The sequence below is a fragment of the Bombina bombina genome, chromosome 2, assembly GCF_027579735.1.
Source record: "Bombina bombina isolate aBomBom1 chromosome 2, aBomBom1.pri, whole genome shotgun sequence".
Classification (NCBI taxonomy): Eukaryota; Metazoa; Chordata; class Amphibia; order Anura; family Bombinatoridae; genus Bombina; species Bombina bombina.
In genome coordinates this window covers 1,214,017,546-1,214,030,323 of record NC_069500.1, presented here as the reverse complement: position 1 = coordinate 1,214,030,323, position 12,778 = coordinate 1,214,017,546, and the positions used below count along the sequence as shown (strand labels likewise).

The 12,778-nt window shown below is 39.9% G+C and overlaps 1 protein-coding gene across 1 annotated transcript in view; it reads left to right on the top strand.

Moving 5' to 3' along the window:
• The window catches only part of CRACD (capping protein inhibiting regulator of actin dynamics), a 421,538-nt gene that overhangs the window by 347,502 nt on the left and 61,258 nt on the right, over positions 1-12,778 (top strand). Inside the window, exon 8 of the mRNA XM_053703944.1 lies at positions 10,868-11,050. Within this exon, the coding sequence (XP_053559919.1) occupies positions 10,868-11,050 (183 nt within the window). The remainder of the gene's footprint in view (positions 1-10,867; positions 11,051-12,778) is intronic.

Genomic DNA, 12,778 nt, shown 5'->3' with positions numbered 1-12,778 from the left:
TAGACTCACTCATTGGCTTAATTCAACTATGTATTGCCACTGGCACTGCCAGGATGCTGTGTGTGTGTTAGGAATTGTCCAAAGTAAATAATTAGTTTTATATATATATATATATATATATATATATATATATATGTGTGTGTGTGTGTGTGTGTGTGTGTGTGTATATATATATATATATATATATATATATATATATATATATATATATATATAACTGTGTGTATATAATATATAAGTTTTAGTGTATGTACAAATACAACCTGAACTGTGCCCTTTTGTGTTCATTTAAAACAAATCAACAACCTTTAACATGTAATGATTAATTTATAGTAAGTCCTTGCAAGTAAATTATTCACATTTTAGAATGTCAGGATCATTTAATAAGGTAGTTTAGAGGGTTGGTATTTCCTTAGGACATATTTGGTGTTCATGTCCTTTATGTTAAGATATCATTACCTTTTTTTGTTTATTTTCTGCAATAGTATAATACTGGAACATTTTCAAGAGATCTTCTCATGAAAAAATGACATGCTGTTATTGGTTAGAGCATGTAATGTTTGATTTACCTACCCTAGCCAGAAGCAGAAACCCTTTATTCACTTAACCTCTGTCTGTCAATGTGCAGTGATTACATTACATTATCTGGCAGCTAAGGGGTTAAATTATGTCTGATTCACTAATGTGCTTTCTGTAACAAGTAATACAAATTCTGCTACAGCATTAAATGTTGTCAGTAAGTAAATCAGTACTGCCAGGACCTCCCTAACATTAGTGGTCATTGACAGCGCAGAAAACAAAGCACACAGGTGTAACCTGGACTTACACATGTCCGCAACGTGTCCTGGTGAGTCAGTTGAGCACTTCCAAGCATAAAATGTGTTTTTTTGCACTCCAAGTGGAAGAACCAATTACCTGTGTCTCATCATGATACTAAGACAAAAATGGTCATCCAGAGACAGAGTAAATATTTATTGTTAGTATTAAATCTATATTCACGATGCCCAACCCATGATTCTTCTATGAGATCAGACATGGATCTACTTTTTTTTTTTGTGACTGTTGCAATGTAATTTCAAGCATGTGTGAGAAATATCAGGGAATATAAATAGGATTAGGCAGTATGCACCAAAGTATGTATTTTTCTTTTATTTAATTACTTTCATGCAAAAATACCAATTTTTAAAAATTGGTATTTTTGCATGAAAGTGATTAAATAAAAAAAAAATACATACTTTGGCGCCTATTTATATTCCCTGATATTTCTCACACATGTTTGAAATTACATTGCAACAGTCACACAAAAAAAAGTAGATCCATGATGATCTCATAGAATCATGGGCATCGTGATCGTGAATATAGATTTAATACTATAACAATAAATATATACTCTGTCTCTGGATGAGCATTTTTGTCTTAGTATCATGAGACAGGTAATTGGTTTAGGATTTAGAATTGCCACTGTGGTTAAGGTTAATAGAGCCCAGGGACAGCAATAATATACCAGATTTGTTGACCAAAAATTTAGTCAAACATATTTTAATGGGCCTGGATTTCTAGATCTCATAATCAGAGCAAGCATTTTGTTTTCTGGCAAGAGTTTCTGTTACAATCCTTTAGACGAAAATCAGATGTTTACTAAGTTGACCAGTTTTCCAAGACACCATTTAAAGGGACATGAAACCCATATGTTTTCTTTCATGATTTAGAAAGAGCATGCCATTTTAAATAACTTTCCAATTTACATCTAATATCTGGTTTTCTTCATTCTTTTGATATCCTTTGTTGAAAATCATATCTAAATATGCTCAGTAGCTACTGATTGGTAGCTGCATATAGATACATCATGCGATTGGCTCGCCCATGTGCATTGCTATTTCTTCAACAAAGGATATCTAAAGAATTAAGGCGTATCCGATTCCTAGCCACTGCCTCACCAGCCTCTGAAGTAACCGCACATCACTGGTATACATACCCCTTCAAAACAGAATAGCATTTTAAACCAGAATAACACACATATAGACATCATATCACTCGAAAATACATACGGTTGTTACAACTCTAAACCGGATCAAATTCAGGTTGATAATCCAGAAGTGCTAATATCTTAGTGAAACCGGAAGTAGGGCACTATTACAACCCTGTGTAACTAGAACACCGGTATAGGAAACCGGAAGTGGGGCATACTGAAAGTGTAAATATAACTAGAAAATGAATGGGTATTTACTCAAAAATAAAAACATTAAAGAATAGAAAATAGCATAACACTTTAGTCATGTTTGCACATACCATGTACCTAATGAATAATGTGATAGTACAAACTAGAATGTGTACTGAATAATATACATGTAGTGATACAAGTGTATACAATAACACAGTGTGTAAATATATTACAGAGGAAAAAATAAATATATATATATCTGATACTTGATATCAACCGTAGTTTCCTTGAAGCGGTGCTACTAGAATTGTAAAACAGTAATACAAATAAAGCATTGACACTAATAGAGCTAATGCTACACATTATATCAATGTAGTATTAGGTATCCTATAAAGGGTAACTATGCTGAGTGGTGTCTCTTATATTGTTATTCAGCTAAAATGTAGTTGTACACGTATGGCCACCGTGTTTACTGAAAGGGAGCTAAGTTAAATAGTATACCATGCACAAAGGGTCCACCCCAGGGTCTATGAAACCCTGGGGTGAAGCCTGTAGCTAAAATGCACAAATCTGGTGTCAAAAGACATCAAGATACCTGCAATACATCCTGCTATGGTAAATACTACAGCTCACTGGCCCCTATACACATATAGCCGTATTCACATGAGACAACCCAAATCAGGCATAGAGTTTAAACCTTTTGGAGCAATAGTGTCCAATCTCAGAATCCATTCTGCTTCTCTCCTGAGAAGTAACTTATTTCTATTTCCACCTCTTAATGGTTTCGGTATATGATCTATCAAAATCACCCTTACGGAAGCTACAAGATGTTTGTCCTCCATCCAGTGGCGTGCCACCCGTTGGTCAGAGCATCCTTATCTATGGCCTGTCTCATGGCCATTCTATGGTTTGCCATGCGTTTTCACAGAGTCCCTTGAGTCTTTCCAATGTAATGTTTCCCACATGGACAAAGCAGCATATATACCACATACTCAGTGGTGCATGTGATCGAGTGTAAAATGGTATATTTCGTATTATTATGTGGGTGATTGAATTTCTTGGTGGCAATTAAGCCATTACATGTTGTACAATTTGGGCACCTATAGCAGCCTCTGATATTAGTTGTGGTGGCAGTTTGATATGAACTGACCGGGTCAGTTTTGACCAAAAGATATTGGATGTTGGCATTGCGCTTGTAGCCTACTATGGGGGTGGTTGATTTAGCAAACCCCAATTTAGGATCAGAGTGGAGAATGTTCCAATGCTTTTTTACTATTTGGAAAGATATAACAAGGAGTGCCTAAAATAAGACTAAGATCTAAGAGAATAGATAGTGTTTATATAAAGAATGTTTAATCTAAAACATATATACTAATCAAAATTTGAGCATTGCACGGTCAGACCGTGCAATGCTTAGAGAAATTGCAAAATACCCAAAACTTACATCTCAGACTCTACAGGCCTCAGTTAGCATGTTAAATGTTAAAGTTCATGATAGTAAAATTAGAAAAAGACTGACCAAGTATGGTTTGTAGGGAAGGGTTGCCAGTAGAAAGCCTATTCTCTCTAAAAAGAACATGGCAGTATGGCTTAGGTTTGCAAAGTTGCATCTTAACAAACCACAAGACTTGTGGAACAATGTCCTTTGGACAGATGAGACCAAAGTGGAGATGTTTGGCCATAATGCACAATCAGACTATTGAGTCTATTGCATGTTACATTGGAAGGCAGAGTCCCACATTCATAGGGTTTGTTTAGTATAGGGGTGGAATTGACCTATCATGGAGTGGAATTTAGGAGATTTTAGGTTTCTATTATACAAACAAGGACATAAAGTGTGGAAAGCAGAACAGAAGGACAGATCTCTTATAGGGTCTGATGATCCAAAGCTCTCTGCTCATATGATATGATCTAAATTGATCCAGCAGATCCCTTGTGAAATTCTTAAAAGACAGATTTTGCTTTACTTATCTAAGGGGGCGTTCCCTGCATATCTGTATGTGAAAGGGAGACAAGCCCAGTGCAATATACTCTGCATGGCATGATAGTTCTGCTGAATTTATACTTTGTGCTTTGTATTGTATATTACTTTACACTTACACTTCCGAGTTAAGTTTTATTACATTTAAACTTTGCACGTTCTATTTTGTATTTTATTTTATATATATAGTAGTTTATTTAGGATTTTGATTTCACAAATTGTGATTATGCTTTCAGAGTTTCTGTGTAACTTTAACCAACAGAATTTGCAAAACCACTGCTGGATCTAAATCTAAATGTATAAAATATAAAAGAGGACCCAATCTGAAGTGTAAAGTAATATAAAATACAATGCACAAAGTATAAGTGTAACAAAACTCTTATACCATGCAGTGCTAAATTGCACTGGGCTTGCTTCTTCTTCAGATACAAAAATAAGAGAGCCCTTTTCTTTGAGTTTTCAGTGAGTTGTACTACTGTTTATCTCCAAGCAGAGGAATTTTTGATCATCAGACCCAAAATGAGACAGTTAGGAGCTCTGAATTTAAATGCAATAATTCTATTTTCTATATATTGTTGTTATATGTACAGTATTTACACTTGTTTTACAATTTGCGTGTATACTATTTTAACTATTGCATGGTAGCTTAAAGACATATTGTTTATGAATGCTTAATATATAGCTGGCGAGATGATCTAAAGCTCTGTGCTCCAGTGGGATCTTGTGATGAGAGCAGGATGTGATGTCACTAGTATGTGGGCGGGGCTTAGGTCCGGTGTCTGTGTCGCAGTTAGTTTTAGTACAATCAACCTGACTAGATGTGTATTGTTATGCTCTGCAATAAAATAGAGTTGTACCATCATTGCTGTGTCCTGCATATGTCCTGCATCTCATGACATGGTGTCAGAAGTTCTGGACTGCGCTTCTGTTCCTGATCGATTGCAATGTCAAAGTTTACCCCACCTGAGCCTTTTGACTTTTCTCAGCCTGCAGCTTGGCCCACATGGCGTCAGCGGTTTCAGCGCTTCAGGATTGCATCCAAACTGAACAAGGAGAGTGGTGAAGTACAAGTTAATTCTCTTTTATACTCCATGGGGAAAGATGTAGAGCCAGTGTTCAATGCTTTTACTTTCCAAGAAGGGGAAGAAGTTGACTTTGATATAGTTATGGATAAACTCAGTGCCCACTTTGTGCCTAAAAGAAATGTGATTCATGAGAGAGCTTGTTTTCACAAACGTAATCAGCGTGTGGGAGAATCTGTGGAGTCATTTGTGCGCAGCCTGTATGAATTAGCTGAATTCTGTGAGTTTGGTGTTGCTAAAGAAGAGCAAATCAGAGACAGAATAGTTATTGGAATTGCAGATGCTGAAGTCTCCCTGAAGCTGCAGTTAGAGCCTGATTTAACGTTAGACGGGGCTATTAGGATGGCCCGCCAGAGTGAACTGGTGAAAAAGCAAAGTGCTGATCTGAGGTCTGAGAGTATTGTGGATGAAGTGCAACAGTCTAGGAAAATTACTAGTGAAAGGCACAATGTGAGCGGTAGATCTAAAGTACTGGAAAGGCCTAGTGGAAAGGCCTAGTGGATGGGCGCAACATGGCCGATGCACACGGTGCTACCGGGCTCATGATCAGAGTGCTATATGTCCGGCCAGAGATAAAAGATGCAGAAAATGTAACAGAATAGGCCATTTTGAAGTGGTGTGTAAAACTGAATACATTAAGGAGATGCAGGTGGACAGTGACCAGGAGGGTCAAGAAGTGTCTTTTGTGGGGTCTGTTGTGGAACGGACAAGCTCAGAGGAAGATTGGAAAGTTACTTTTACTGTAATGGGTGCCAAAGTTGATTTTAAGATTGACACAGGAGCTGATATCACTGTAATGTCTTTTGCTGAATTTATGAAACTGCCTCGACAGCCCCAGCTGGCGAAGGTTACTACAAATGTCCATAGTCCTGGTGGCCGCATTGATTGTGTGGGGAAATTTCTTGCCAGCTGTGAGTACAAACAAAGGAAGTTCACCATGTGGGTGCATGTGATCCGAGGTCAGTGTGTTAACAGTTTATTGAGCAGAAAAGCAGCTTGTGACTTGGGCCTCGTGGCCAGAGTGAATGAGATCTCTGAAGATATGTTTGGCGAGTTGGGCCTACTGAACTGCAAACCTGTCCGTATAGCACTTAAAAGTGACGCAGTCCCATACAGTATTTCTACTCCTCGTAGAATTCCGTTCCCGCTCATGCCTCAAGTGGAGAAAGAGCTCATGCGCATGAAGTCTATGGGGGTTATTGAAGAGGTTGTTGAAGCAACTGATTGGTGTGCCCCTATTGTTCCAGTTGCAAAGAAAAACGGAAAGGTGCGCATCTGTGTGGACCTGAAAAGGTTGAATGAGGCAGTGAAGAGGGAGAGATTTGTGCTGCCGACATTGGAAGATATAGCCCCGAAGCTGGCTGGGGCGAAGTTCTTTTCCACATTAGATGCTTCTAGCGGCTTTTGGCAGATCCCCCTGGATCCAAAGTGCCGCAGACTGACTACCTTTATCACACCGGTAGGTCGGTTCTGCTTCTGCAGACTCCCCTTTGGGATATCCTCCGCTCCTGAAATCTTTCAAAGGGAAATGAGTTCTCTCCTGAGTGGCCACGCGGGCACAGCGGTCGTCATGGACGACATTCTAGTGTATGGGTCTACAGTGGAGGAGCATGATCAGCGTTTGAGTTGTGTGTTGCAGGCTATCAAAGAGTTTGGGCTGAAGCTGAATAAAGAAAAATGTCATTTTAGGAAAACTGAATTATGCTACTTTGGGCATATCATCAACGGGGATGGCATCAAGCCGGACCCCGAGAAAATTCGGGCTATTGAACAGATGAAAAGCCCTTCTGATGTACATGAGCTGAGACAGATATTGGGCCTTGTAAATTACGTGGGCAAGTTTCTTCCAGATTTATCTACAGTTTTACACCCTATCACAGAGTTGCTTAAGAAAGATGTTGCCTGGGTCTGGGGACCCTCACAAGAAAAAGCGTTCCTGCATGCCAAGTCCCTGCTGGGGTCTGCCCCAGTGCTGGGGTTCTACGACCCTTCAAAAAAGACTGTGGTTAGTGCTGATGCAAGCAGTTATGGGTTGGGGGCTGCACTCCTGCAGCTGAATGACAACAAACTACAGCCCATCGCCTACTGTTCCCGCACACTGACGGCTGCGGAGTCAAAATACGCTCAAATTGAGAAAGAGTGCCTGGCTGCAGTTTGGGCCTGTGAGCGCTTTCAGCGTTATCTAGTGGGTTTGGAGAAATTTAGTCTGGAAACTGACCACAAACCGCTAGTCCCTCTAATCAATTCTTATGACATTGACAAAACACCCTTGAGATGCCAGAGACTTTTAATGAGACTGCTCAGGTTCAATGTTCAGGCAGTGCATGTGCCGGGGAAACAACTGGTTGTGGCAGATACACTATCCAGGCTCCCGCTGGCTGCTGCTGAAGAATCCTCCACGGAATCGGATGTGAAGGTGTATGTTGATTCAGTTCTGGCCTCTAAGTCCATTTCTTTAAGGAAACTGGAAGAGATAAAGAAAAAGACATATTTGGACACAGATCTGCAAGAAGTTATAAGGTACATAAGAGAAGGCTGGCCCGAGAGTCGGGCAGCCTGGATGTCTTTAAGTGCTTACCAGCCAGAGAGGTCGCAGCTCACGGAGCTGGAGGGGTTGGTGCTTTTCCAAGACCGCATTGTGATTCCTGGCAGCATGAGGAAAGAGATGTTAAACAGGATTCACAATGGCCACTTAGGCATTACAAAGTGCAGAGAAAGGGCAGCTACAGCTGTGTGGTGGCCTGGGATCAGCTCCAACATTGCAAATCACGTGTCTAAATGTGCCTTTTGCCGGGAACGCCGGCCTACTCAGAGAAGGGAGCCCTTAATGTCTACTCCGCTGCCTGCGAGGCCGTGGCAGAAAATAGCTGCTGATTTGTGTGATCGACTACTATTCCAGGTATTTGGAAATTGCACCCCTGAATGATATCACAAGTCAGGCCGTTATCATTCGCCTGAAGAGCTTGTTCACCCGCTGGGGCATTCCAATGGAGCTGGTGAGTGATAATGGTATGCAGTTCGCTTCTACAGAGTTCAGTGCTTTCAGCAGGGAATATGATTTTGTACATTCCACGTCAAGTCCACATTATCCGCAGGCCAACGGAATGGCCGAAAGGGCAGTTCAAACAACAAAATTCATTCTAAAGCAATCTGAGCCATACCTAGCCCTCATACAGGGCGACGCCCATTCAAGCCACCGGGTTTAGCCCGGCACAGCTGATGCTAGGACGCCAGATTCGCACCACTTTACCCTCAGTGGGTGTCTTCAAGCCGCCTGACCCTGTTCCTCGGGACGAAGTCCTTAGGAGGGATGAAGAGGCCAAAAAGGGTTATTGTTTCTTCTACGACAGGAGACATTCTGTCAGGCCTTTACAGGAACTGAAAGCGGGCCAAAGTGTCAGAATTAAACTGGATGATGAGAAGAAATGGAAGACGCCTGCTACGGTAGTGGGCCGCTCTCCAGAACCAAGGTCTTACACAGTCCTTACAGAGGGAGGGACGGTTACACGCCGTAACCGAAGACATCTTCAGCCTGTACCTGAGAGTCTGGAACCGGATACCTCAGTACCACCGCCGGTGGGATCCCCTGTTCTAAGAGAGGTGCCTTCCCCTCAGCAAGATCACAGCGGGGATATATCTTTGCCTCCAGCAGACTCTTGTTCACCATCTTCTGTATCAGAGGACAGTTCATGCAAAGTTACATCAAGCGGAAGAGTGGTGAAACTTCCGGCCCGATACAGGGACTGACTTTAGCTAGAACAGTGACCGGAAGTATGGGCAGAATAATCCCATGGTCACTGTGGACTAGGGTAGTCTACCCCGATGTCCAAGTCAGGATGTAATTTATTTGTTCATGTTTTCTAATCTATCTGTTTTTATAATGTTCAAAAACAAAAATGTTGTTGTATACCCTGTTGGTGTACCTTGTTATTTATTATATGCAAATGTATGCTTTGCCTTTGAAAAAGGGGAAGATGTGATGAGAGCAGGATGTGATGTCACTAGTATGTGGGCGGGGCTTAGGTCCGGTGTCTGTGTCGCAGTTAGTTTTAGTACAATCAACCTGACTAGATGTGTATTGTTATGCTCTGCAATAAAATAGAGTTGTACCATCATTGCTGTGTCCTGCATATGTCCTGCATCTCATGACAGATCTTAAGCGTTCTTCTCTAGTGAGATGATCTAAAGCTCTCCGCTCTAGCTAGATGATCTAAAGCTCTCTGCTCTAGCTAGATGATATCAAGCTCTCCGCTCTAGCTAGATGATATCAAGCTCTCCGCTCTAGCTAGATGATATCAAGCTCTCCGCTCTAGCTAGATGATATAAAGCTCTCCCCTCTAGCTAGATTATATAAAGCTCTCCGCTTTAGGGAGATCATGATCTAAAGTTCTGCACTTTAGTGAGATGATCTAAAGCTCTCCACTCTAGCTGGATTATATAAAGCGCTTTGCTTTAGTGAGATGATCTAAAGCGCTCTTCTCTAGTGAGATGATCTAAAGTTCTCCTCTGACGAGATGATCTAAGGCTCTGCGCTCTAGTGAGATGATCTAAAGCAGAGCTTTCCAAACTTTTCATGTAGGTGACACACTTTTTAGACCTACATCATTTTGCGACACAGTAATTCAGTTGTACCAGCAAACAGAAGGTTAAACTAACTTGTTTTAAGAGATACGGACACATACATAAATGATATAATAATGAAATGCATTTACAAGTAACAGTATGTATGTGCAAGAATTAAAAAAAGTTTAATAACACCAATAGCTACTTGATATTTTAATGGGATGTATGAGGTTGATGGGATGAACACAATTTCTGAATATTTGGTGGAATATTAGAAAAAGACTCACATTTCATCATCAAGCATTTCTTAAGCTTCCACTTCCTATCCATATATCAAGAGCAGGAGCAGCAATGCACTACTGGGAGCTAGCTGCAGAAAATAACCCCTCTGACTTCAGCTCAGCGTTTAAGCTGCCGCCCTCAGAGCTCTGTGAGTCCGACTGACTACTGCCCGGGCTACACATGCAGTCAGGAGCCAATGTGCCGCAAATGGGAATAGTTTCAGTTCCTACTGAGCTGCGCCAATAGGTTAAGATGATCTGTGTTCCCCTAGGTATCAATCACGTGTCAACCATGTGATATGCGTAGCAGGCAGGCGGAAAGTCAGAAACCCCAAAAAAAAAAAAATTGTGCTGAAGCAGGGACACACCTACACACTGCTGCCGACACACTAGTGTGTCCCGACACACAGTTTGGAAAGCACTGATCTAAAGCTATCAACTCTGGTGAGATGATATATGAAATCTTGTCATTACTGTAAGATCAGCATGTATCAAAAGTAATAGTATCAGCATTACTGAATTACTGATTACATTTAATCTTAACCAGATACCTTTTGTCATATCCTTATTTTGTTGTGTCATGATAGACATTTTTCAGTGTATGAAATCAGAAAAATAATACCTTGTACAACTAATGGTCTGTTCATAAAAAAAACTTAATGCTGTATCTGAATCATGTATTTAAGGTTCCTTTAAGATTATAATGATTTCATGGCATACAGTAGTAAGTAAACACATATGTTTTTTGTTCAACAACATAATCTTAAAGCAGTTGTATCTCTCTTTTGCTATTTTACAGGTACCTCCAGTGAAACCCTCACGGCAAAAAAGGCCCTTGGCAGCTTCTGGCACAATTGAGTCTATAAATCTGGATGCTGTCCCTCGGTCTATTGCTCGTCTAGATAATAGTGCTGCTAAACATAAACTTTCTGTCAAGCCAAAAAACCAGAGGGTGTCAAAGAAGCATAAAGAATTGTCCATGGTAACTTCCTATGATTTCATAGCAGCTTCAAGTTAATCAAAATATTCACTATTTAAAGAGAGCAAAATGTTTTCTGATGGATTGTTGCAAGCAAACCATATAATAGTATTTTATTATGTATGTTATGGAAGATAAATGGAACAACTATGTCTTATTCTAAGATTAGTAAATTTAGAATATAATCGTTAGGAGTTAATTATATACACTTTTTTTTAATATTGCTGTTGTATACCAAAATATAACTGATATTTATTCGCATTCATAATTAATTGGTAAGGTATCCAAAATGTATTGAAATATTTTATCTTGCCTGCAACATGTTGAGGAGAAAGATTTTTTTTTCCTTTTAGTATTGTTTTGGCCTTGGTACATAACTATAACAACTATAAGTGCATTAAACAAATTTGTAATTTTGGAAACTGATTTTTAATTAGGGTCATTACAGCCAATTAAATGCTGCACCAACAGATTTATGAGATTCTATGGATGCTTAGTTAACCTGTGTCTGTAGCATACTGAGTAATGTGAAAGCTAAACAGTATGGGCTAGATTACAAGTGAGCAGAGGCGGACTGATAAGTCGGGCAACTCGGCCCATGTCCAAGGGCCCGGCATCTTAAAGGGCCCTCCACCCCTGCCTGCATCATGCAGAACTAAGTTTTTTTATATATATTTTTCTGGGGGGGGCTGCCAGTGCGGGAAGGGGGGGGTGGCGGCCGGTGCAGGGGGGGGGGGGCAGGGTGCGGCGTGAAGGGGAGTGGGTGCGCGCAACCCAAAAGGTTATGTGCTCCTTGCAATCAAGAATAAGTGATGCATTAAGTAATAACTGATTGAGAGCATTATTTTATATATGGTATCTTGTTTCTCTGATAAGCTAAGAGCTATTGAGTTATTGACACTTTTCACATCTCAGCACTGCAATGTATTACATCTTACTTCACCACATCTCAGTCAAGCTGATAAGATAGTGTAAAATAAAAGTAGATATTGTAAAAAACAACAACTAGTTCATCATGACCTTGTCTTTCCGACTTTTGCATTTGGTACTATACTCCATATGTAATTTATTGAATTGTGGTATCATCGACTTGGAATACTTGGAAGTCTGCCCCTCACTACTTTCTGCTCCATACTGTAGTGCATATAGGCAGGGGAATATTTTTTTTTCGCATAAGCACTTGTTAATTTACAATATTTATTTCTTATTAAAAATATGTAAGGAAAAAAGGAGGAGGTAGGTAGGTGGAGCAAAGAGGAAGTGGGGGCCCTGCCACACTTTTGCCCGGGGGCCCTGGTTGGTCTCAGTCCGCCCCTGCAAGTGAAGCACAGACGGTTTTGCACAAGCAATATCATATTTTCCCTAACAGTTTTAATTGCGTGATATTACAAGTTGAGCTAAATTTACGCTTCAATCCTTACAGAGTGGATTAACTGTTTTCCGAAATAAAAAAGTGTCACAAAACACATAAAAAATACATTACAAAGTACAGTTACACTCAAAATAGCACCATCTAATAAAAAATATTCAAAAACAATATTGAACAAAAAAGTTATAAGGGCTCAAAGATATGAGATCTCGGGTGTTAGAAAAAAAAAAGCCGCCAAAGTACCATAGAGATACATACAGATACATTGCTAAATATGTATTTGTATGCATATAGATATGTTTAACAATGTATTTATATAATTATATATATAAATATTTATATATAGGTATAAATATGTATTT